The sequence below is a fragment of the Bufo gargarizans genome, chromosome 3 (genome assembly GCF_014858855.1).
Source record: "Bufo gargarizans isolate SCDJY-AF-19 chromosome 3, ASM1485885v1, whole genome shotgun sequence".
NCBI classification, from domain to species: domain Eukaryota; kingdom Metazoa; phylum Chordata; class Amphibia; order Anura; family Bufonidae; genus Bufo; species Bufo gargarizans.
The window spans coordinates 449,002,479-449,030,425 of record NC_058082.1 but is presented as its reverse complement, the minus strand read 5'-3'; the positions used below and the strand labels follow the sequence as shown (position 1 = coordinate 449,030,425).

Sequence of the window (27,947 nt, the reverse complement as noted above, 5' to 3'; positions counted from 1 at the left end):
GGGGTTGCATGAGTGCGTGTGGCATGGGCAGCTTGCATGTCTGGAAAGGCACCATCAATGCAGAAAACTATATTCAGGTTCTAGAACAACATCTGCTCCCATCCAGACGTCATCTCTTTCAGGGAAGACCCTACATTTTTCAACAAGATAATGCCAGACCACATTCTGCATCAATCACAACATCATGGCTGCAGTAGGAGAAGGAGCCGGGTACTGAAATGGCCAGTCTGCAGTCCAGATCTTTCACCTATAGAGAACATTTGGCGCATCATAAAGAGGAAGGTGCAACAAAGAAGGCCCAAGACGATTGAACAGTTAGAGGCCTGTATTAGACAAGAATGGGAGAGCATTCCTATTTCTAAACTTGAGAAACTGGTCTCCTCGGTCCCCAGACATCTGTTGAGTGTTGTAAGAAGAAGGGGAGATGCCACACAGTGGTGAAAATGGCCTTGTCCCAACTTTTTGGGGATTTGTTGACACCATGAAATTCTGATTCAACATATTTTTCCCTTAAAATGGTACATTTTCTCAGTTTAAACTTTTGTTCCGTGATTTATGTTCTATTCTGAATAAAATATTAGAAGTTGGCACCTCCACATCATTGCATTCAGTTTTTATTAATGATTTGTATAGTGTCCCAACTTTTTTGGAATCCGGTTTGTATTATATTTTCAATATCAGACAACAATGTGGTTTAAGATGTAGTTATATAAATACTACTCATTATTACTTTTATTTCATTGCAATAGCAATGCTAGTACTACACCGTCATCCATCCTTATTACTAATATTACTAGGTAAAATTTCTGTGTAAGTATGCTTTCTAGATTTCCATGTAGTATAGCATTAGACTTTTTCCAGTTTAGCTTTCACCTGCTGCTCACACTATAACCTACAGTACTACTTAGTTTACACTGTTTATCAGTTTTGACCAATTTCCTCTTACAAAGGAAGTGCTTAAAAAGTCAGAACAATGTTCCAAGTTGAGAGCGGAAAGAGTTGAGTAAGTAAATGACACAATACAATGTTACATGCGGAGCTAACAAGTAGAGAAACTGCTTGATAACTAAAAAGCTGCAGACTAAACCGCTCAAGTATCACACCCATCATCTGCTGCAAGGTATGTTACCCATAAAATGCATAATTTACTGTCCTTTGAATCTGTTTCAGTAGATACAGGAATGTTTTATAATACCATGTCACCTGCTGTTGAAGAAAATTAATTCATGTGACTTGTGAAGGAATAATAAAATCTATCTATCTATCTATTATTTATCAGCTATCTATCTATCTATCTATCTATCTATCTATCTATCTATCTATCTATCATCCATCTATCTAATCTTTTTATATACTGTATACAAGTGATTACAGAGAGTACTCATGATGTGCCCCTCTCCCTCAATTGTGATGTTATTCACTGTACAGAGGCAAACGTGTCTGGTATTGCAGCTCAGCTGCATTGTAGTGAATGGGACAAACAGTAAATATGGACAAATACGGCACAATTGTTCGGAAAAAAGTTGCCGTATTTTTCTAATCCTGTCAAACCCTTTTAACCCCGTAGTGACCACTAATACTCCTTTTTTGCGCTGGCTAAGGGGCCTTAGGCTGGCCCAGTCTAAGCACTGCACTTTCACATGACAGCCACGCTCCTGCAGGAGCACCGATCTGGGCTGTTTAACCCCTTAAATGCCGCAGGCAAAGGGGCCAGCCACATATAAGTGATTACAGAGGGAGCGGATTCCCTCTGTATGCAGTCGGCACCCCACAAATGAGATTGCAGCATGGCAATTCCAGTGAAGACAGGTCGTGGCATTTGTAGGCCTCAGTTCTACCTACAGCAGTTCCCAGCAGGCTGCGCCAGGTCTATTACATGGTTGTAATAAAAAAAAATATTAAATAAAAAAACTCTAATAAAAAATACGCTTAAAAAAATTGCAAAAATAAAATCTCTTCCACATGTTTGGCATTGCTGCGTCTGTAACGATCCACAAAATGCAATTATCACGCAAATTACCCCATTCAGCAAATGCGGTAAAAAAGAAAACAAAAAAAATGCCATAATTGATACTTTTTTCTTAGTTACCACCAAAAAACCTGAATGAAACGTGATCAAAAAGTGTTATGTACCTCAAAATGATAGCAAGTCGCCCCACAAAAATCAAGCCCGTCGAAAGAAAAAGTTCTGGGTTTTGGGATGCGGCGATGCAAAAACATTTTTATCTTTTTAAAAAAAGGGTTTTAATTGTGCAAAAGTAGTAACACATAAAATAAAACGATATGTATTTGGTATCGCAGTAATCAAACTGACCAAGAGAATAACGTTATTATGTTATTTATGCTGAAAAATGAACGCTGCAAAATTTCTAAAGTAAAAACTCTGTGGCAGTATTGCTGTTTTTTCTTATCCCTCTCCCAGAAAGAGTTATGTGTATTCAAAATGGCACCATTAAAATTTCAACTTGTTCTGCAAAAACAAGCCCCCACACAGCTACATAGACAGAAAAATAAAAAAGGTATAGCTCTTGGAAGTTAAGCACATACAATAGCTCTTGCCCCTGTTACAAAGAAAAGGTGTCCTTCAGGTTAATTTCACATGAGCAAGTTTTCCGTTTTTCACGCATCATATCTGTGTTCAGAAGAAATTGCAGCACGTTCTTGGTTATGCATTTTTCACACAGTCCTGGGCCCTTGGAAATTAATGGGGTTTATGTGAAAAACGAAAGGCATCTGGATGCAATGGGCCAGATTTATCATGACTCTGACAGGTCACTCCACTTTAACATATGGCTAAAGTCAGATTTATGACCGGCCCTTTAAGACTGTAATAAATGTGGTTTGACGGTAGCAGTTTATCCGTCAGTAAGCAGCTTTACAAAAGTCGCACATATTTATGAAAAAGTTGCACATTTTTATGAAAAAGTCGCATGTTCTATTAAAAAGTCTCATAAGATAAGCTTGGCCCTCACTGGAGTGAAATTGCGACTTTTTAAATAGTTCCAATAGTAAATCTGTCTAGAGATTAATTTACATAAGAAAACAAGCCCACTTTCAGAAAACTGGCGAGCATAGTGCAGAGCAGAATTTGTGCGCAGTTTTAGCGTTTGGGACTTTTTGGGGACTTTTTCACTCCATTATTCTGACCTGAGCTAATGATAAATCTGGCCCAATGTGTTTTTCACTGATGGTTTCTAGGAGACGTTCAGTGTTATTCTTTAGTTTTTCTTCACACAAGTGAAAAACGCATCAAAACTAATTGCATCCGTATAAAAATAAAAAAACTGATTTAACTTCTGTGCAATACTATCAATTTTTTCTCCTGAAAGCATCCTGACACAATGGGCCAGATTTATCATTAGCTCAGGTCAGAATAATGGAGTGAAAAAGTCCCCAAAAAGTCCCAAACACTAAAACTGCGCACAAATTTGCGACTTTTTTCTGCTCTGCACTATGCTCTCCAGTTTTCTGAAAGTGGGCGTGTTTTCTTATGTAAATGAATCTCTAGACAGATTTACTATTGGGACTATTTAAAAAGTCGCAAAAAAGTCGCAATTTCACTCCAGTGAGGACCATGCTTATCTTATGAGACTTTTTAATAGAACATGCGACTTTTTTCGTAAAGATGTGCGACTTTTGTAAAGCTGCTTACTGACAGATAAACTGCTACAGTCAAACCACATTTATTACAGTCTTAAAGGGGCGATCATAAATCTGACTTGGCTAAAACTGACTTTAGCCATATGTTAAAGTGGAGTGAGCTGTCAGAGTCATGATAAATCTGGCCCAATATGTATCGCTCGTGTGAAAGAGGCCTTATTACACTTAACCTCTTGCTATGGTTTACCATTTCACCCTGTTGCAGTGGCCATTCCACTTAAAGGTGTTCTCTGGGAATAAACAAAGTGAAAATACTAAAATATTTCTTTATTATAAATATATTCTCAAATACCATTTCTTAGTTATACTGCCTTGTTTTGTCTAGGGAGCAATCATCAGAGGAAATACAATGGCTGCTGTCCTATTAGTACACACAAACCTGTCCTAATCACACAGCAGGACAAGTTACTTTCCAACACTGAAGTAAAGAGCTGCCTCCTCCTCCTCTCTGCTCTGCGTGTCAGGGATTATTATCCTGAATACAGTTTAATATGATCTTTGGCTGAATCTCAGTAGCAATGGAGTTCATGAGGAGGCATAAAGTACAGAGATGATGGAAAGGACAGATTGTGGTAATGTGGGACTGTGGTAATAGAGACTGTATACAAGTGCTGCTGCTCATTACCCACATCCCCACCCTCCTTTCTGTACTTCATGTCTCCTCATGACCTCCATTCCTACAGAGATTCAGGGAGGATGAGGATGAGGCAGCTCTTTAGCTCAGTGTTGTTAAGTAACTTGTCCTGCTGTGTAATTAAGACAGGTTTTATGTGTACTAATGGCACAGCGGCCATTTTATTTCTCCTATTGATCGCTTCCTAAATAAAATGAGCCATTATAACTAATGAAAGGTATTTGGGAATATATTTTTATTCCCAGAGAAGCCCTTTAAATTGAACTTTTAATCTTTAGCTGTAAATCAGTGGGAGATGTCACAGGTAGTCGGTGACTCATATTGCCTTGGGCAGAATGTGATGGGCATTGCCTATTGTTGCATTGACATTCCATACCTGCTGCTGCCCCACCCCTCCTTGCAGCAGGCACAAGCACTGTGCTCAGTGATGTGCCTAGGGTGTTTGGCACCCGGGGCGGGTCCAGCCACTGGCTGTGCTACTGAACCAGCTGGCTCCCTCTGTCATAAATTCTTAAAATCATGACCCAGTCAGCCGGTGGTCCAGGTCCATTTGTCTTCCTCTCCCAGCAAGTGATAGTCCTGGCCACAAGTGCGTCTTGTGTATTCTGCAGGCCATGGCCTGCATTATCTGTGTAGGCCTCCTGGTCTGTCCAATAGGGCGCACATGCGCTCCTTCCTGTCCTCATAAAGTGCCAGCACATGCACATCCAAATCCCTCCCCAGCCTATTACTGGCACCCATGGGTATATAAGACACCTTCCCCAATGAAAGGGCCAGGCCTTTAGGTTCCTAGTCTCTGGTTAACCAGTGAAGGTGCATTATTTTGTCTGACTGCCCATGTACCGAACTTCTGCCTGACAACCGACTCTGATTCTCCGCTGCCTGTCTTGACCTTAGCCTTTTTCCCATATTGCTCTATTGCCACCTGCCCTGACCTCAGACTTGTTTCTCGGATATTTTTGAACTCTGCTTGTCCTGACCTAATGCCTGCCCCTGACTAAGAATATTGCCTGACCCCTCAGCACATCACCTGTAACTTCTGACCCCTGTGGGTCATCTGACAACTACACCTGGACTATCTCAAGAGGTAGCGGCCTGGTGTCTCCCCTGCAGCAAAGTCCAGATAAGGCCCTTAGAGTTAGCCCAAACCAAAATTGGTTAGTTGGTCCAGTGGGCCTACACCCACTGCCCATTACATCTTTTTAAACATCTTTTTAAACATCTTTTTATTGAAATTTTTAAAAGATGAACAATCAGAGACTTAAATTAAGCATGTCTGATCATAAAGAATACAATGACTAGGCAGCCATATGACTAGAGTTAAGGTAATAACTCCATATGATAAGACATAAATAACTATATCTACAAATCACTGCAAAACTTATAAAAAGGGACTAACTAAAAAGGGAGAAAGGTAATGCAAGGGAAATGAAGAACAGGAATGTAGTAATAAAACTGCAAAAGTAGTTAAGACCTTTTCCTATAATATGAAAATATGTAGATCACTAGGCCGGAAACCTCATCTACATCTCCAGGATGGTTATGGTGGCAGTTGTATGTCAGGTAAGCTCAACATTAGTACTTTGTATATATATGAAATACAAACTTTATCCCTACTGAAGGTTGCTAAACTGGAAACTTGATAACTGATACAGTTAGGGTCCATTCACATGTCCAAAGTGCATTGTGGATCCGCAAATTGCAGATCCACAATACACCCGGCCGGCACCCCCATAGAAATGCCTATTCTTGTCGGCAATTGCGGACAAGAATAGGACATGTTCTATTTTTTTTAAGAGCTGCGGCCCGGAAGATCGGAGCCGTGCTCTCCGCATTCATTCAATCCCTATAGAGAATGAATGGGTCTGTGGACAACACTGGAGGACGTGTGAATGGAGCCTTAAAATAATTCAAAACTGGTGTGATGAGATGGTACCTACACTGCATTATTCCGTATTGCCTATTGTAAAAATCTTCCTCATCCTTGCCAAGAGATACAGATAATGATAAAACAGAGATGTCAAATCTGCATCTTTTTGCTGGATCCGTCATGATAATGCAACCACCTGCATCTGTTATGAACGGATCCGGTTGTATTATCTCTAAAATGATCAAGACGGATCCATCTCTAAAACCATTGTAGGTCAATGGGGGACGGATTCTTTTTCTTTTGTGTCAGAGAAAACGGATCCGTCACCATTGACTTAGGTCTCATGCACACAAACGTTGTTCTGGTCCGCATCTGACCTGCAGTTTTCGCGGCTCGGGTGCGGACCCATTCACTTCAATGGGGCAGCAAAATATGCGGACAGCACTTTGTGTGCTGTCCGCATCCGTTTCTCCGTTCCGTGGCCCCGCAAAAAAAATATAACATGTCCTATTCTTGTCCGTTTTGCAGACAAGAATAGGCATTTCTACAATGGGCCGCCTGTTCAGTTCCGCAAAAAACGGACGTGTGCATAAGGCCTTACATTGTGAGTCATGGCGGATCCGTCTTGATCAGTTTCCCAGGACGCACTCAGAAACGCTGCTTGGGGACAAAACTGAAGTGTTTTCCCTCACTATTGAGATCCTATGACGGATCTCAATAGCGGAAACGAAAACGCTGATATGAAAGTAGCCTAAAGATGATGGGTTCAGTTAATAAAACAGGACTATATGTTTGCCATCTATTAAAACACAGTTTGCTATATATCATTTTCATTTCACTTTATCCCTCAGCCAAGAGACTTGTAAATGGTGCCATTGTCTCAATGTTATTTTATTACAGAACAACCAATTTTAATTACGACCTCGGGCAAGTCTTCTTATGTTTTATGGCAATGTTTTAATGTGTATTGTGAAACTCTGAGCCATAGATATTGGTTTCAGGAAAACTGTCATTAACCCCTTAAAGGGTTTCTGTCACCAGAAATACCTAAATTAAACTGGCTGACATTAGCGATGTGCTAATGTAAGCTGAACCTAACTAGCCTATTCCTAGTTTTATCCATGCCCCCGTTACTCCATAAATGTAACTTTTATAATATGCAAATTAGTCTCTAGGAGCTGGGGGGAAGCCTTGCTCCTAGAGGCTCCGTTCTCCCACCTCTGTTACCTTCCTCCAAGTCTTGATTGATTTCGCATCCTTCTGCCGGCCCTGAATGCATGGTAAATCTCACGCCTGTGCCGTGCCGTTCAGCATTCAGTGCAGGCGCAGTAAGGAAGTCAGCAGCCAGTGAGCATCCGTCCTTCACTATGCCTGCGCCAAATACTGAACGGCACGAGATTTAACATGCACTCAGGGCCGGCAGGAGGATGCGAACGCTGCCTGGCCCTGTCAATCAAGACTTGGAGGGAGCTGACAGAGGTGGGAGAACAGAGCCTCTAGGAGCAGGAACAATGCCCCCCCCCCCCTAGAGGCTAATTTGCATATTATAAAAGTTACATTTATGGAGTAATGGGGGCATAGATGTAACTAGGAATAGGCTAGTTAGGTTCAGCTGACATTAGCACATCGCTAATGTCAGCCAGTTTAATTTAGGTATTTCTGGTGACAGAAACCCTTTAAGGACCCGCGCTGAACATGTACGGCACTGGTGGACGTGACTTAAGAACCAGCGCTGTACATGTATGGCAGGCTGATCGGGCGGGTGCAGGAGCTGCGCCTGCCTGATTAGAGGCAGCAGTCCAGCAGTCACTGATAGCCGGTCCACTGCTGCATACGCTGGCATCGGTGAAAACACCAATGCCGGCGCATTAACCCTCGCACTGCTGCGGTCAGTGCTGACCACAACACGTGTGGGATCCTGACGGGTGCGGGGTGGCCATCGGGTCCCCGCACTGCTGTGACGGGGGACCCGGTGGCAGGGAAGGCAGCGATTTCACAGGCAGGAAGCTGTAAGTGTATTACAGACCCCCAAAAGTTGAAGTCTCAGAGTGGGACAAAAAATAAAGTGAAAAAATAAGTTTTACAAAAAAAAGCGTCCTTTTCCCAAAATAAAGTAAACTAAATTGTAAGAAATAGGTAAAAAAAGAAAAGTAGACATATTAGGTATCGCTGCATCCTTAATAACCTGCTCTATAAAGACCCCAAAATAGTGCCAATAAAACTGTCATCTTATCCTGCAAAAATGGTACCCCACCTAAGACAATCGCCCATAAAAAAAAAAAAAAAACTGGCTCTCACACTATGGAGACACTAAAACATGATTTTTTGGGGTTTCAAAAATGATATTATTATGTTAAACTTAAATAAATGAAAAAGTATACATATTAGGTATTTCCACAACCATAAGGAACTGCTCTATGAAAATATCACATGATCTATCCCCCTCAAGATAAAAACTGTGCAAAAAAGCTATTTTTTTGTCACCTTACATCACAAAAAGTGCAATACCAAGCGATCAAAAGTTATACGCACCACAAAATCATACAAATCAAACCGCCATCTCATCCCGCAAAAAATGAGACCCTACCTAGGACAATCACCCAAATAAATAAATAAATATGGCTCTCAGAATATGCAGACACTAAAACATGATTTTTTTTGTTTCAAAAATGCTGTTATTGTATAAAACTTGAAGAAATAAAAAAAGTATACATAGTAGGTATTGCCACGTCCGTAAGAACCTGCTGTATAAAAATATCACATGACCTAACCCCTCAGATGAACACCGTAAAAAAATAAAAAAAATAGAAAGTGTGTCAAAAAATCCATTTATATCACAAAAAGTGTAATACCAAGCGATCAAAAAGTCATATGCACCTTAAAATAGTACCAATCAAACCGTCTTCTCATACCAAAAAAATAATTTGCCCCTACATAAGACAGTCACCCAAAAAATAAAAAAAAATATGTTTTTCAGAATATGGAGACAATAAAATATAATTTTTTCAAAAATGCTTTATTATGTAAAACAAACAACAACAAAAAAGTTGTCATATTTGGTATTGTTGCGTCCGTAACAACCTGCTCTATAAAAATACCACATGACCTAACCTGTCAGATGAACATTGTAAATAACAAAAAATAAAAATGGTGCCAAAAGAGCTATTTTTTGTTACCTTGACTCACAAAAAGTGTAATATAGAGCAACCAAAAATCATATGTACCCTAAAAAAGTACAAACAAAACTGCCACCTTATCCTGTAGTTTCCAAAATGGGGTCTTTTTTTGGAGTTTCTACTCCAGGGTTGCATCAGGGGTTCTTCAAATGTGACATGGCAACTTAAAATTATCCCAGTGCCGTGTGCCCGTACAGCAGTTTATGACCACATATGGGTTGTTTCTGTAAACCACAGAATCAGGGCAATAAACATCAAGTTTTGTTTGGCTGTTAACCCTTGCTTTGTTACTGGAAAAATGGATTAAAATTGAAAATCTGCCAAAAAAGTGAAATTCTGAAATTTCATTTACATATTCCTTTAATTCTTGTTGAACACCTAAACGGTTAACAAAGTTTGTAAAATCAGTTTTGAATACTTTGAGGGGTGTCGTTTACAAAATGGGATAACTTTCTTGGAGTTTCTACTCTAGGGGTGCATCAAATGTCTTCAAATGTGACATGGCAACTTAAAATTATCCCAGTGAAATCTACCTTCCAAAAACCAAATGGCATTCCTTTCCTTCTGTGCCATGCCATTAGCAAAGTTTGTAAAATCAGTTTTAAATACCTTGCGGGTGTAGTTTCAAAAATGGGGTCACTTTTTGGAGTTTCTACTCTAGAGGGTATATTAGGGGGTCTTTAAATGTGACATGGCAACTCAAAATTATCCCAGTGAAATCTGCCTTCCAAAGACCATATGGCGTTCCTTTCCTTCTGCGCCCTGTCGTGTGCCCGTACAGCAGTTTACGACCACATTGTTGTTTCTATAAACCACAGAATCAGGGCAATAAATATTGAGTTTTGTTTGGCTGTTAACCCTTGGTTTGTTACTGGAAAAATGGATTAAAATGGAAAATATGCCAAAAAAGTGAAATTCTGAAATTTCATCTTCATTTTCCTTTAATTCTTGTGGAAGGGTTAAGAAAATTTATAAAATCAGTTTTGAATACCTTGAGAGGGGTGTAGTTTCTAAAATGGGGCCATTTATGGTGGTTTCTATTATGTAAGCTTCACAAAGTGACTTCAGACCTTAACTGGTCCTTTAAAAAGTGGGTTTTGGAAATTTTCCGAAAAATATCAAGATTTGCTTCTAAACTTCTGAGCCTTCTAACATCCCCAAAAAAAGAAAATGTAAATTACAAAATGATCCAAACATGAAGTAGACATATGGGAAATGTAAAGTACTATTTTAGGAGGTATTACTATCTGTTTTATAAGCAAAGAAATACAAATTTTGAAAATTGTGAATATTTCAAAATTTTTGGTAAATTTGGTATTTTCTTATAAATAAAAATGAAATATTTTTACCACTGTCATGAAGTACAATATGTTACGAGAACACAATCTCAGAATGGCTTGGATAAGTAAAAGCGTTTTAAAGTTATCACCACATAAATTGGCACGTCACATTTGCAAAAAATGGCCTGGTCCTTAAAGGGAACCTGTCATCAACTTTTTGCTGCTCATACTAAAGGCAGCATAAAGTAGAGACAGATGAGTTGATTTCAACGGGCTGTAGTTTTGAAATTTAAAAGTAAGTGGTTGCCGAGAACCAACATTACAATCATTGCAGACTGGGCCTGGAAAAGAGTCACGGCCATCTGAGAAGAGTCATGGTTATTCATAAATTCCTGCTCTCCCTGCCCACCTGCTGATGATTGACAGGAATCTACCTTGTTTTCTCCCTTTGTCTTAGGAAAGAACTGCCAATCATCAGCAGGTGTGTGAGAGTGCAGGAGATTATGAATAACTATGACTCTTCTCAAGTAGATTTGACTCTTTTCAAGGCTCGTGCTGTAATGATTATGATGCTGGTTCTCGGTAACTACTTACTATTAGCTCATGAGTGTCACACCGCTGAAATCAGCATTTCTGTCACTACTTTATGCTGACCTCACTGAGGATAGCATAAAGTTGATGACAGGTTCTCTTTAACCCCTTAAGGACACAGCCATATTTCACCTTAAGGACCAGGCCATTTTTCTTGCAAATCTGACCAGAGTCACTTTATGTGTGAATAACTTTGAAACGCTTTTATTTATCCAGGCCATTTTGAGATTATTTTTTCGTCACATATTGTACTTCATGACCCTGGAAAAATGGAGTAAAAAAAATTCATTTTTATTTAATTAAAAAATACAAAATTTACCCCAAATTTGGAAAAATTAGCAAATTAGAAAATTTCTATTTCTCGACTTCTATAATACAAAGTAATACCTGCAAAAATAGTTATTAATTTACATTCCCCATATGTCTACTTTATGTTTGGATCATTTTAGAAATGCCATTTTATTTTTTGGGGACGTTACAAGGCGTTACAAGTTTAGAAGCAAATCTTGAAATGATTCAGAAAATGTATAAAACCCGCTTTTTCAGGACCAGTTCAGGTCTGAAGTCACATTGTAAGGCTCACATAATAGAAACCACCAAAAATGACCCCATTTTACAAACTACATGTCACGGAAGGTGTACAGGAAACAAGACAATGCAAAATGAATATATGACTCACTGGATCCAAAACTAAGGAACAAAAGGGAGACCCCTGCATAAGACCTGGCACTCTCCCTGACTCTGCTCAGCTTATGAGAAGACACCAATGGTGTATGATTGCATATCCTCGTACCTCGACTATATAACACCTGAACACCCTACAATAGTGAGGGGACACGACCACTGGCTCCCTACACTAGACATGGAGGGAGTCAGGGTCACCTGGGATCCAGCAAACATAAAATCACAAATGAATGTACAACACTTATCTTGTAGAAGACTGGGAAATAGGATCAGCATGCACACACACTCCAGGAAGTTGTATAAACCGCACACTAATGCATTATGGGGAGGAATTTAAAGGGATGCAATCAGTCCAACTACAAGACAGCTGAGAGAGGCTAACGAGATGAGGAACTGAAAACCAAAACAAAGAAAGCTCAAGGAGGAGGTTCTGAAAGGCATCTGTCAGAGCTTCTCAGATGTCTGGTTGTGACAGTACCCCTCCCTCTACGAGTGGACTCCGGACACTCAGAGCCCTGATGAGACAAGTGGCCTTAATGTCCGTCACTGGGACCCACATCCTCTCCTCAGGACCATAACCCTCCCAATGAACGAGGTACTGGAGAGAACCGCGGACAACACGAGAATCCACAATCCTAGAGACCTGAAATTCAAGATTCCCATCAACCATAATCGGAGGTGGAGGCAAAGGCGAGGGTACAATGGGTTGGACATAAGGTTTTAATAAAGACTTATGAAAAACATTATGGATCTTCCAAGTCTGAGGAAGATCAAGACGGTAGGCAACAGGATTGATGGCAGACAGGATTTTGTAAGGCCCAATAAACTTAGGACCCAACTTCCAGGAGGGAACCTTCAATTTGATATTCTTGGTAGACAACCACACCAGATCACCAACATTCAGGTCCGGACCAGGCACACGTCTCTTATCTGCCACACGCTTATATCTCTCACTCATGCTCTTTAGATTATCCTCAATCTTTTGCCAAATCAATGACAAAGATGAGGAGAATCTGTCCTCATCAGGTAAACCAGAAGACCCCTCTCCCGAGAATGTCCCAAACTGCGGATGAAACCCATATGCACCAAAAAATGGTGACTTATCAGAGGACTCCTGACGACGGTTATTTAAAGCAAACTCGGCAAGGGACAAAAAAGAACACCAATCCTCCTGATTCTCAGCCACAAAACAACGCAGATATGTCTCCAGATTCTGATTGACGCATTACTGTCTGGCCATTCGACTGCGGGTGGAAAGCAGAAGAGAATGACAACCGAACCCCCAAGCGAGAACAGAAAGCCTTCCAGAATCTGGAAACAAACTGCGTGCCCCTATCAGAGACTATGTCTGAAGGAATACCATGCAATTTGACAATGTGATCAATAAATGCCTGCGCCAGCGTCTTAGCATTGGGCAAACCAGGAAAAGGGATGAAATGCACCATTTTGCTAAAACGGTCCACCACCACCAGAATCACAGTCTTCCCCGAGGAACGAGGCAGGTCCGTAATGAAGTCCATGGACAGATGTGTCCAAGGACGGGAAGGAATGGGTAAGGGAAGGAGAGGACCTGATGGCCGTGAATGAGGGACTTTGGCACGAGCGCAAGTCTCGCAGGCTGCCACAAAACCCTCAACCGACTTACGAAGCGCAGACCACCAAAATCTCAGAGCGATGAGATCCACTGTGGCTCTTGCCCCCGGGTGCCCAGCAAGGACTGTATCGTGGTGTTCCTTAAAAATCTTGTGTCTTAAAGCGAGAGGCACAAACAACCTCCCAGAAGGACAAAGATCAGGAGCCTCTGACTGGGCTGCCTGCACCTCTGCCTCCAATTCAGGAAAAAGAGCAGAGACTACCACACCTTCAGCCAAAATAGGACACGGGTCTTCAAAATTCCCACCTCCAGGAAAACAACGTGACAGGGCATCTGCCTTCACATTCTTAACCCCAGGGCGGAACGTAACAACAAAATTAAACCTTGAAAAGAACAAAGACCATCTGGCCTGTCTCGGGTTCAGACGCTTGGTTGACTCCAAGTAGGCCAGATTTTTATGGTCAGTAAACACAGTAATAGGGTGTCTGGCTCCCTCTAGCCAATGGTGCCATTCCTCAAAAGCCAACTTGATGGCCAACAATTCCCTATCTCCCACATTGTAATTTCTCTCTGCGGAGGAGAATTTCTTCGAGAAAAAGGCACACGGTCGCCATATGGCAGGAGAGGAACCCTGAGACAAGACCGCACCCACACCCACCTCAGAAGCATCAACCTCAACTATGAAGGGTAGAGAAATATCAGGTTGTACCAAAATGGGAGAGGAAGCAAAACTCTCCTTGATATTAGAAAAGGCCTTACGCGTCTCTACCGACCAGGAAGAAAAATCTACTCCCTTTCTGGTCATATCAGTGAGTGGTTTAACAATAGAGGAATAATTCAAAATAAACTTCCTGTAATAATTGTCAAAGCCCAAAAAACGCATCAGCGCCTTCTGATTCTCAGGAAGCTCCCACTCAAGCACAGCGCGGACCTTCTCGGGTTCCTTGCGAAAACCAGAAGCGGAGAGAAGAAACCCCAGAAATTGAATTTCTGGAACCGCAAACACACATTTTTCCAGTTTCGCGTATAATTTATTCTCCCGCAGGATGAGCAAGACCTGACGTAAGTTTTTCTTATGAGTTTTGAAATCAGGAGAAAAAATCTAAATGTCATCCAAATACACTAATACAAATTTTCCCATTAAATGATAAAAAATGCTGTTCACGAAATGCTGAAAAACAGCTGGGGCATTCATCAAACCAAAAGGCATAACCAAATTCTCAAAATGGCCCTCAGGGGTATTGAAGGCTGTCTTCCATTCGTCTCCTTCTCTGACCCTGACCAGGTTGTATGCCCCTCTTAGATCTAATTTGGAAAAGACTTTAGCCCCAACAATCTGGTTAAACAGGTCCGGGATCAGAGGAAGCGGATAAGGGTCACGAATAGTGATACTGTTCAGCTCCCTGAAATCCAGACAAGGTCTTAAAGAACCATCTTTTTTCTTAACAAAGAAAAAACCAGCGGCAACAGGTGACTTCGAGGGTCGTATGTGTCCTTTTCTCAGACTCTCAGAGATATAAGCACGCATAGCGATCCTTTCAGGTTGGGAAAGATTGTATAAACGAGATTTAGGCAGCTTGGTGCCTGGGATGAGATTAATAGGGCAATCGTACTCCCTGTGCGGGGGCAAATCCTGAACTCCACTCTCAGAGAAGACATCCGAAAATTCTGAGAGAAAAGGTGGTACAGTCTTAGTAGAAACCTCAGAAACAGATGTTGTGAGGCAATTCTCTCTGCAAAAGTCACTCCAACCATTTATTTGCCTCGCTTGCCAATCAATGGTGGGGTTATGTTTAGTGAGCCAAGGTAGCCCCAACACAAGAGGAGTAGGTAATCCGCTAAGGACAAAACATGACACATCCTCAACATGAGCATCACTCACAATTAAACGAATATTGTGAACTATGCCCTTTAATGATTTCTGAGAAAGTGGAGCGGAATCAATAGCAAAAACAGGAATATCCTTTCCCAAAGTGCATACCTGGAAACCATGAGTTATCGCAAAATGATTATCAATGAGATTGACAGCTGCTCCACTATCTACAAAATCTCACAAAAAAATGTTCTTGCTCTCTAGCGCCACCCTAGCAGGCAGGACAAAACGGGAACTACAAGCAAACGGAAAACCTTCAATTTCCGCCTCAACCCTGCCAATAGTAACAGATGGAACCTTTTTAAAAGATTTTTTCCTTTTTGTTTCTTTATTACTCCCAGAAAACTGCCTGAATCTCCTAGAGGGACAAACATTTGCCAAATGATTTATACCTCCACAACAAAAACAAACCTTCCCATGCGGGCTGAATCTTCTATTGTCAGAGGCAATCAACCCCAGCTGCATGGGCTCCTGCTCAGAAGGGGCTGACAGCGACTGAGACCCCTGCACACAGAATGAGACCGCTGCACTGTCCTGGGACTGAGTATGACAGGAAGGAGAGATCTCTCCTCTCTCTCTAAGACGCCTGTCAATACGAACGGCCTGAGACATAGCAGCGTCCAAGGAGATAGGCCTCTCATGAAAAGCAAATGCATCTTTCAATCCCTCTGAAAGACCATGGCAAAATTGACTTCGGAGTGCAGCATCATTCCAACCAGTATCTGCTGCCCATCTCCGAAATTCTGAGCAGTATATCTCTGCGGATTGTTTACCCTGGCATAACAGACGTAGTCTAGACTCAGCCAAAGCAACACGATCCGGATCATCATATATCTGACCCAGGGCTAAAAAGAATTCATCCACTGAACGGAGGGGCCGTGCCCCCACCGGCAGCTAAATGGCCCACGACTGAGCGTTACCCCTGAGCAGCGATATAATGATCCCCACCCTCCGTTCCTCATCACCAGAGGAATGGGGAAGAAGGCGAAAATGGAGTTTGCAAGCCTCTCTGAAACACACAAAATTCTCACTACCCCCGGAGAAAGTATCCGGGAGCAAGATCTTAGGCTCAGAGCAAACTCCATGAACGTAAGCTGAACCGGTCACTAGAAACTGAGAAAGAGTCTTACGGAGATCAGCTACCTCCAATGAAAGACCCTGGAAGCGTTCAGTCAAAAGTGAAACCGGATCCATGCTTGAGACGGTTTTGGCGGTTTATAATGTCACGGAAGATGTACAGGAAACAAGACAATGCAAAATTAATATATGACTCACTGGATCCAAAACTAAGGAACAAAAGGGAGACCCCTGCATAAGACCTGGCACTCTCCCTGACTCTGCTCAGCTTATGCGAACACCCCAATGGTGGATGATCGCATATCCTCGTACCTCGACTACATAACACCTGAACACCCTACAATAGTGAAGGGACACGACCACCGGCTTCCTACACTAGACACGGAGGGAGTCAGGGTCACCTGGGATCCAGCAAACATAAAATCACAAATGAATGTACAACACTTATCTTTTAGAAGACTGGGAAATAGGATCAGCATGCACACACACTCCAGGAAGTTGTATAAACCGCACACTAATGCATTATGGGGAGGAATTTAAAGGGATGCAATCAGTCCAACTACAAAACAGCTGAGAGAGGCTAACGAGTAGTGATGAGCGGCAGGGGCAATATTCGAATTCGCGATATTTCGCGAATACTTGGGCGAATATTCGCCATATATTCGCGAATTCGCGAATTCATGATCTCCAGGCATTATTTTCTTGATTGCGAAAATTCGCATAAAATCCGCATACAATTTTTCGCATAAAAATTCGCATGGACTGGTATTTTCACAAAAATCGAATATTCGCAATTACGAATATATTTTGCGAAATTCAAAATATTCGCGAATTCTCGAAGTGCCGATATTCGCGATTAAAATTCGCAATTCGAATATTCGTGATCAACACTACTAACGAGATGAGGAACTGAAAACCAAAACAAAGAAAGCTCAAGGAGGAGGTTCTGAAAGGCATCTGTCAGAGCTTCTCAGATGTCTGGTTGTGACACTACACCCCTCAAGGTATTCAAAACTGATTTTACAAACTTTGTTAACGCTTTAGGTATTTCACAAGAATTAATGGACAATAGAGATAACATTTCTAAATTTTCACTTTTTTGGCAGATTTTCCATTTGAATCCATTTTTTCCAGTTACAAAGCAAGGGTTAACAGCCAAACAAAATTCAATATTTATGGCCCCGATTCTGTAGTTTACAGAAACACCCCATATGTGGTCGTAAACTGCTGTACGGGCACATGGCAGGGCGCAGAAGGAAAGGAATCCCATACGGTTTTTGTAAGGGAGATTTTGCTGGACTGTTTTTTTGACACCATGTCCCATTTGAAGCCTTGATGCACACCTAGAGTAAAAACTCCAAAAAACTGACCCCATTTTGGAAACTATGGCAGTTTTGTTGGTACTATTTTAGGGTACATATGATTTTTGGTTGCTCTATATTACACTTTTTGTGAGGCAAGGTAACAAGAATAGCTGTTTTGGCACCGTTTTTATTTTTGGTTATTTACAAAATTCATCTGACAGGTTAGATATTATGTGGTATTTTTATAGAGCAGGTTGTTACGGATGCGGCAATACCTAATATGTAATTTCTGTAAGTTTTACACAATTATTTCATTTTTGAAACAAAAAAAATCATGTTTTAGTATCTCCATAGTCCGAGAGCCATAGTTTTTTCAGTTTTTGGGCGATTATCTTGGGTAGGGTATGATTTTTGCTGGATGTGATGACGGTTTGATTGGCACTATTTTGGGGTGCGTATGACTTTCTGATCGCTTGCTATTACACTTTTTGCGATGTAAGGTGACAAAAAATTGCTTTTTTTTTACGGTATTCACCTGAGGGGTTAGGTCATGTGATATTTTTATAGAGCAGGTTATTACAGACACGCCGATACCTAATATGTGTAGTGCATTTAATTTTTTAATTTTTAATCAGTGATAAATGTGTTTTTTTATTTTTAACATTTTTTTTAAAAAAAATTAATTTTTTTTTTGACCCAGACCCATTTGGTTCTTGAAGATCCAGTGGGTCTGATGTCTGTATAATACAGTACAGTACACTATGTAGTGTACTGTACTGTATTTTCACTTTACAAAGTCTGATCAGACTTCTGCCTTTAGCAGAAGTCTGATCAGCACCATGGACAGCTGGAAGCCTGTGAAGGTGTCTAGTTGCCATGGAAACCATCACCCACTGTCACAACAGAGTAGCGGGTGATGGGGAGGGAATCGGGGGCTGAAAAGGCACAGCAGCCCCCGATAGGAGATGGACCGCGGCATGGAAGGGGTTAAACGGCTGACATCACAGCACAGATGTCAGCAGTTTCAAGCAGAGTGTTAGCAATGTGCTGACACTCTGCTTGCTAACCGCTCGGCCATCCTGTAAATGAGAGGGGGCGTGCGGGATGATCGCTCGCCCGCACCGCTCGCAGCTGCAGGAGGGGGGGGGGGGGGTGAAAAATGAAAATGTATGTCATTTTGAAGTTTCTGATCCCTGCGGCCACAGACCGCAGGGATCAGAAACTTCCGACAGCACTGCAAACCGCAGGTCTGAATTGACCTGCGGTTTGCAGCGATCGCCGATACGGGGGGTCACAGAACCCCCCTTGGCATTGTCCCAGGGTGCCTGTTGATTGATTTCAGCAGGCACCCAGTTCTGATCACCGCCTGCCGCACGGCAGTGATCGGAAATACACATGACGTACCAGTACGTCATGTGTCCTTAAGTATCGGGACATCATGACGTACCGATACGTCATGTGTCCCCAAGAGGTTAAGGTGAAAAATGGCAGGGTCCTGAAGGGGTTAATCTGGGATTTTAAACAGAAAGGAACAAGTGCTAACTCGACAAAAAAATATAACATTATCAATTCCCAAAGAGCATTAATTATTCTCCCCAAATACAGAAAACCAGTATGTGATTTTTTACAATTGTTCACTCTTCTTAATCGGGCCATACATATTCCTCCAGACTCCTTCACAGACATGCACACTTGGCTTGCTGAGCATGACTGTGTCTTTGATGAGGAAAGGCAAATAAGCAAACAAATGACTGGGCATATTAAAATCCAACATGCCCCATCCTTATTCCTTCCAACATCTGTGGGTTCAGCTGACATTTATCTAATGTGTATGGCCATTTTTAAAAGTGCACGCTTTATAGATAACTATATTCTGAGTATTTCAATAACATTTAGGGGTTTATTTATCATCTGCTATGCCAGTTTAGTGGCGTAAAAAAGTTGCAAGTGATGTCCACGTCTGACCTTTGATGCATATTTTACGACATTTGGTCAAATTTTGGTGAAACTTGCCAGTTTTAAAACAGTAAAAAGTGGGTCAGGACTTCAGCCTAGAACATCTTTAAAGGGCTTCTGTCACCCCACTAAACATTTTTTTGTTTTGTTTACTTATAATCCCTATACTGCGATTTATGCTTACATAATCTAATTAATCATTTTGGTTCAGTAGATTGTGTTAAAAACATGCTTTTAAAATATGCAAATTACCTTGCTACCAGCAAGTAGGGCGGCTACTTGCTGGTAGCAGCCGCATCCTCCGATCCTAAAGACGCCCCCTCTGCATGTTGATTGACAGGGCCAGTGAATGGGATCGTCCTCTGCTGGCCCTGTCTGCTATCAAGATCTCGCTCCTGCAGCCGCTCGCTCCTCAATGCGCCTGCGCCGGGTGTAGTTGTGACGTCATCGGCGCAGGCGCATTGGGGATGGAGCGGCCGAGCGAGCAAAAAACTGTTTAGTGGGGTGACAGAAGCCCTTTAAAGAGGACCTTTCACCACTCCTAACATGCCTGTTTTAAAAGCTCCTTGGATTAACCATGTAATAACAATTCGGGATAGGGAATAGCCAACAGATCGGTAGGTCTTTGACCACTAGGACCCTTCTAATCCATAGAACAGGGGGCTCATTCCCCTGCCCTGATGGAATGGCAGGTCAGGCATTCATTTTCTATGGATCTGCCAGAGACAGCCAAGTACAGCAGTGCAGTCCCATAGAGAATAAATGGAGCTATAGGGCACATGCTCGACCGCCCCATCAGGATGAGGGAATGGGACTCACTTTCTTGGGATTGGTGGGGGTCCCAGATATTCATTGAACAGCTAATTATCTCCTATAAATATAATACTACAGCCCCTTTAATCACAGCTTCCCCACTTCCTTTTACCAACAGGTGACATCATCGAACCATGGAAAAAAGAAAACAAAAGGGAAGAAAGATGGGTTCATCAAGAAGGCTCATGGTGAAAACAGAGGATGAAGGTGAGGTGGAGGCTGAGGCCAGCCCAAAACGTGAAGAAGATTCTATTCTCAATGAAATGGCAGAGAAAATCCAACAACTTTTGTCAATTGATGGCACAAATACCAGTTTATTTATCACAAAAGAGGACCTGGAGGTAACTTAAACTATTTTTCCATTTTGTTTTTATGGGGTTCTCTGTATAGTATAAGTTAGAGTGCGGCAGTACAATTATGGAGATACAAATTTTACATCTTTTTGAACTTTTTTCTACTTTTCCACAATTAAAGCACTATGGCCCAACATTTACTAGTGTGGGTTGTTAGTGCACCTAGCCTTTGGTGTAAATTGTGCAAAAATAATGTGCAATTTTTGGCAATTTGATAATCTAGGTTTAGACAAATTACAGTAGCTGCACCTAGTCCAATAAGGAAGGGGGGCTTAACGTAAAAGTGATGTGTCTTCATGGGAAAGGGAGACTGCACCATGTTGTGCCACAATTCTGACATAAAATCTGTTTGAAACTAAGACAGTCAATACTGGGTATAAAAGGTACTTTTTATAATATTTTAAGGTCAGTTTCGCCTTCAGTCTGCATTTGAAAAGTTTCCTCCGAATTTATCAAACGGTGCACGTTTTTTGATAAATTGAATGCATCTTTAAACCTAATACTTTTGTGAACAAAATGCTGCTGCAATAGTGTTTCACCTCACCCTCTACTAATGAGTTTTCATTATCTAGTGACGTCAGCCTCTGATACGTTTCAATCTGTGACTTCATCATCCATTCAGGGGCCAAACAGGAGACATGTCAGTCAGACAATATCACACACATTGCCCATTATGATGTAATCACACATGTCAAGTAATCAACCCAATATTCCTCACATCACATGCAGTCATGCTCTTAAACGGGCTGATCTGTCCATATTTTTGTCAATTACCTCCATCCCTTTTAAGGGCGTCATCAGCAGTGACATCACTAAGGCAGTGACATTGGCTCCTATGACATCAGGCAAAAAAAAGCTTTAAAATAGATGCATTATATATCAGTCCATTGAAGGCTTGTGGACATGTTCTGCATGTTAATCAGGTCCAATTCCTGGTGTATATAGAAAAGGTTTACCACAAATATGTGTAAATATACTCTTATTCCCACCACTGTAGGATATTCTTATCTCCTTATAGAATCACATTTTCCAACCAAGCCTTCTCCCAATATTACCCCCATAGTTATCTAAGTACTGTTGGCAGCATATCCAACTGTTTTCTCTGTGATCCTCCACCCCCTCTGCATTGCTCATCTCCCGTTTCCCCAATAGCATCTCATTTAATTTGAGACGGACTGGCCATCCTTATCTAAGATCTGTACCACTCAGCCTGGTTATTGCAGTAAGAGTTAGCCTCTTGGGGACACAGGGCGTACAGGTATGCCCTAATGTCCCAGTACTTAAGGACACACAGGTACGCCCTGTGTACTTCCGATCACAGCCGCTCGGTGGGCAATGATCGGTACAGAGTGCCTGCTGAAATCATTCAGCAGGCACTTTGTGACAATGCCGAGGGGGGTCATGTGACCCCCATATCGGCAATCGCAGCAAACCGCAGGTCAATTCAGACCTGCGGTTTGCTGTGTTTCCGGGTTATTCGGGTCTCCGGTGACCCGATAACCCGGAATAAGATGGTGATCGGTGGTGTGATAATACACCACCAATCACCATCCTTAGTACCTGGGAGGTGGCGGTGACATCACCTCCCAGGATCGCTTCCTATTGGCTGCACGGGCGGAAGGGGGTTAACTTCCCCCAGCTCTGCTCTCCTCCTCCACACTGTGTCGTGGAGCCGTGGAGAGAGGAGCCTCGTGGATCTTTGAGCCCAGCAACCCTCATCTGTGCCCAGCACCCCTCATCTGTGCCCAGCACCCCCCATCTGAGCCACCACAGCTGTGTGACCCTAGACCACCGCTTGCCCCCCTGCCCCCCTGCCCCCTTACCCCCTACACACATTTTTTAGGGCGCAAGCATTTTTTTTTTTGTGCGTATGCTAACTGAAGCCGGCACTCTTAGCGTCCGGCCACTGTTAGCGCATCGCCAACCCCACCGCTGATCAGCTTCGGACCGCTGATCAGCAAGTTTGAATCTTTTTTTAAAAATTTTAAAAGTGCAGTGTGTCACAGGAGGGGGATACGGAAGGACACCACCACTCAGTGTGACACGTGCCCCGATCATCCGGGCCTCTACATTGACGGTTGCTTCAGGGAGTACCACACTTCCATGGAGTACTAAATTTGTAATCCCCTTCCCCAATTTTAGTTCTATTTAGCCACAGACAATCGTCCAGAAAAAAAAAATATATATATACAGTACAGACATCTCTGGGAACTCCTTCAAGACTGTTGGAATACCATTTCAGGTGACTACCTCTTGAAGCTCATCAAGAGAATGCCAAGAGTGTTCAAAGCAGTAATCAAAGCAAAAGGTGGCTACTTTGAAGAACCTAGAATATGACATATTTTCAGTTGTTTCATACTTTTTTGATAAGTATATAATTCCAAATGTGTTAATTCATAGTTTTGATGCCTTCAGTGTGAATCTACAATTTTCATAGTCATGAAAATAAAGAAAATTCTTTGCATGAGAAGGTGCGTCCAAACTTTTGGTCTGTACTGTATATATATATTATATATATATATATATATATATATATAGCTCTCTTGACTAAAACAAACATTTTTTTTTCAAAAATGATATTTTGTAAAACGGATTTTTTTTTTAAGTAGACATATTAGTTATCGCTGAGTCCATAAGAACCTGAACAATAAAAATACCCCATGATCTAAATCAAAAAATAAAATCAAAACGGTGTTAAAAAAGCCATTTTTTTGTCCTCACAAAAAGTGTAATAGCAAGCGATCAAAAAGTCATATGCACCCCAAAATAGTGCAATAAAACCGACCTCTCATCCCTCAAAAAATGAGCCCCTACCTAAGACAATCGGCCAAAAAATAAAAAATAGACAGACTATGGAGATACTAAAATGTTTTTTTTTGTTTAAAAAAAGGATACTATAGTGTAAAACCTAAATAAATTTAAAAAAGTAGACATATTAGGTATTTCCGTGTCTGTAAGAATCTGCTCTATAAAAATACCCCGTGACCTAAACCCTCAAATGAACACAGTCAAAAAAATTTAATAAAAACGGTGCCATAACAGCTATTTTTTTGCAAATTTTACATTTTAATCAAATTGGTTTATTTACACCATGTCCCATTTGAAGCCCCCCTGATGCACCCCTAGAGTAGAAACTCCATAAAAGTGACTCCATCTAAGAAACTACACCTCTCAAGGTATTCAAAACTGACTTTACAAACTTTGTTAACCCTTTAGGTGTTCTACAATAGTTATTGGCAAATGGAGATGAAATTTCAGAATTTCTATTTTTTGTAACCTTGCCTTACAAAAATGTAATATAGAGCAACCAAAAATCATATGTACCCTAAAAATCATCCCAAGAAAACTTCCACCTTATCCCGTAGTTTCCAAAATGGGGTCACTTTTATGGAGTTTCTACTCTAGGGGTGCATCAGGGGGGCTTCAAATGGGACATGGTGTAAATAAACCAGTCCAGCAAAATCTGCCTTCCAAAAACCAAATGGCGCACCTTTCACTCTACGCCCCGCTCTGTGGCCGTACAGTAGTTTAAGGCCACATATGGGGTGTTTCTGTAAACGGCAGAGTCAGGGCAATAAAGATACAGTCTTGTTTGGCTGTTAACCCTTGCTTTATTAGTGGAAAAAATTGGTTAAAAATGGAAAATTTGGCAAAAAAATGAAATTCTCAAATTTCATCCCCATTTGCCAATAACTCTTGTGCAACACCTAAAGCGTTAACGAAGTTTGTAAAATCAGCTTTGAATACCTTGAGGGGTGTAGTTTCTAGAATGGGGTCATTTTTGGGCGGTTTCTATTATGTAAGCCTCGCAACGTGACTTCAGACCTGTAGTGGTCCCTAGAAATTGGGTTTTTGCAAATTTCTGAAAAATTTCAAGATTTGCTTCTAAACTTCTAATCCTTGTAACATCCCCAAAAAATAAAATATCATTCCCAAAATAATTCAAACATGAAGTAGACATATGGGGAATGTAAAGTCATCACACCTTTTTTGGGGTATTACTATGTATTACAGAAGTAGAGAAACCGAAACTTTGAAATTTGCAATTTTTTCTAAATTTTTGGTAAAATTTTTTTTTTAACTTCATTTTACCAGTGTCATGAAGTACAATATGTGACGAAAAAACTATCTCAGAATGGCCTGGATAAGTCAAAGTTATCAGCACTTAAAGTGACACTGGTCAGATTTGCAAAAAATGGCCTGGTCCTTAAAGAGGACCTTTCACTAGTTTAAAAAGTAAAAACTAACTATATCTGTGGACAGAGCGGCACCCAGGGGTCCCCCTGCACTTACTAGTATGTCTGGGCGCCGCTAGCCAGGCTATGAGCTGTGCGCTGCGATTGGCAGGGGACAACCCTAATACAAAAACTCCGCCCCGTACAACAGAGGGAGCTGCAGACACCGGAGCCTATACCGGGCGAATGGAGCGGCGTCCAGACATACTAGTAAGTGCAGGGGGACCCCTGGGCGCCGCTCTGTCCACAGATATAGTTAGTTTTTACTTTTTAAACTAGTGTAAGGTCCTCTTTAAGGTGAAAATGAGCCTGGTCCATAAGGGGTTAAAGGGAATCTGTCATACGCAACCTCCCTATCCAACTATTTCACTCATAGCTTTGGTTCACCTTATAAAACACAGTTTCAGTTTATTTGTTTGTTTTATCTGAAGCTCTGTTCCAGACTTATGATACTTTTTCTTAATATGCAAATTAGGCTTTGGTGCAATGAAGGCACCATTTCTCTTGTTGCACCCAAGCTTTGCTGCTTTTTGTGGCCAGCCCCTCCCTGGAGGCTTTGATTGACAACATCTTCTATTTTTGTCTGTATTATGGACAAGGATAGGACGGTAGTAAAATGGGCCAGACATTCTGTTCTGCAAAATGCGGAACGCACATGGCCTGTTGTCCATGTTTTATGTGCATGAGCCCTAACATGAGCAATATAGCACAATTATATCATGCAGATTGGCAATATACATAGATATCCATAAATTATTACATAAAACGTATATACTGTAAGTAGAAGACACTGGCTGTCAGTTCCTGCTATGCAGCCTATTACAAAGTGTATCTTTTGGGGTATTACTTAATCCCTCCATTGGGTCTGAAGGCAGGAACTGCAAGAGCACCAATAATATTCTGGCCTTCGGCTTACCATGGCAGGAAGCAGTGGGATAGTGCTATCTAATTGCAGCTTAAAGGGGAGGGAACCAGAAAAGGAACTAGAAGGATGTTTCAGGATCATCCACAAATCACACAAGAAGATGGAGAGATGGAGATGTGCTGTTGTCATACAATACATGCATACACTGTGGTTATGCACAAGCCAGTTCTAGGGGATGTCTCCAGGGATATTTTTCATGAGTTTTTTCTTTTCAGAAAATCAGTGGCATCGTTTTCTGCACTGTTGAAGACCTAGAAGAGCTATTTGATGAACTAAATAAAGAAGGGAAAGGATATGTTACTTATGAAGAATTCACTTCAGGACTGAGTATGTATTAAATTTAGTAAACAAATGATAAAATTTGCTTAGAATCACCTAAATATAATGCTTGCTGTGCTGTATGTTGGGGACCATATGCCATATGCCTATGCAGGGCTGCCATCAGGGCACTTCTGGCGGTACAGCAGTCAGGACCCGGACCCACATAGTCAGTGTCACGGTCACGTTCACACACACACACACAGGGGGAAGGATAGTGACCACTGCGCTCCACCCTCCCCCCTTGCCCTGCCTACTTGCCACACAAGTCCTGATGACAGGGGACAACTGTATGGCAGTCCCTAGCTTAAAATGCGTGCTGGGAGGACAGACAAGACAAACAACGGATAGTGAACGGACAGAGTCAATACCGAAAGGGCGATGAAGTACAAATGGAGAAAGCAGCGAATAGTCATGGGAAGCCGAGGTCAAATACCAGGAGATTAAATCAGTACCAGAGGAATAAACACGAACAGGTCAGGTCACAAGCCGAAGGTCAAGCCAAGAGGTCACGTCTAGAACTAAGGAGCAAACAGTAGTGGGTCAAAAACGGACACGGGTCAAAATGCAAATAGCACTGGGAACAAAGTAACAACTAGCCTTGGACAATGAATCACAGGCAACCTGTGGCTAGCAGGTTGCCTGTTTAAATAGTGAAGAGCAGAGGTCATGTGACGTGGCCAGCATCACATGACCTCCCCCCTGTGTGTAGCAGAGCGCCGAGTGGCCAGCTCGGCGCTCAGCCCCTTTGAGTGTAGCTATGTGAACGGGGGACACCGGCCGCACAGAGAAGAAGCATGCGGCCGGGCGCGCTCCACCCCCGTTACCCCGTCAACCAGGACCCCGAGCGGCTCCACGCTATCCAGCGCAGGGCAAGGGAGAGCATCGGAGCATGAAATGCTCCAATGCTCTTGTCAGGGGGGCTGCCTGGGTGAAATTATGGGTATGTCCGGGTTCAGCTCTGAAACTGGACAACCCCTTTAAGGAAGTTACCTGGAGTGACGTAGGCCTCAAAACTAGTACTCCAAGAGGTAACTAAAAGAAAGGAGAATGAAGTACCGCTAGCCTTCATTTTCTTAAGGTATAACAGTAGAATTTTTGAAAGCATGTATGTATAAATATATAAGCAAATGGGTATAGAATACACAAAAATGATTATGAACATATGAAAAAACAATACGGGGGGGGGGGGGGGATTTGGAAAATAAAAGGGGTTCCTGAGGTATAAATATTAATATGGTCATTACCTGCCATGTAGAGAGTAGTTTGGTTAGAAGGTAAAGATTAAAGGACCAGACTATTAAGATGTGTTGTCTGGTGTAGACAGCAGGGAGAGCCTTTTCTCACCTCCTGTTAAAATAGAAACTACTTTTGGTGGAGCTATGCCTTAAAGGTGGTTTCCAGCTGGTACTTTTTTTTAGAACAACCAGAATGTCCATGCAGTACTTACCGTATGCTGCGAGTTCTTCGACCAGGTCCTGACCTGATATGACTGCTTCTCTTCCTGTTCGGTTGCACTGACTTCAATGCAGCTGAACAGGAAAAGAAGTGGCCACATCTGGTCTGGGCCCAGTCAGAAGAGCCCACAGCCTGTGCAAGTGCAG

General features: G+C 41.8%; 1 protein-coding gene across 1 annotated transcript in view; it reads left to right on the top strand.

The window, feature by feature from the left end:
- Positions 1-992: 992 nt before the first annotated feature.
- LOC122930286 (ras-related protein Rab-44-like) overlaps positions 993-27,947 on the top strand; it is a 72,649-nt gene continuing 45,694 nt past the window's right edge. Inside the window, 3 exon segments of the mRNA XM_044283543.1 lie at positions 993-1,120; positions 20,631-20,853; positions 26,241-26,352. Coding sequence (XP_044139478.1) covers positions 20,647-20,853; positions 26,241-26,352 — 319 coding nt within the window. The 5' untranslated portion in view covers positions 993-1,120; positions 20,631-20,646.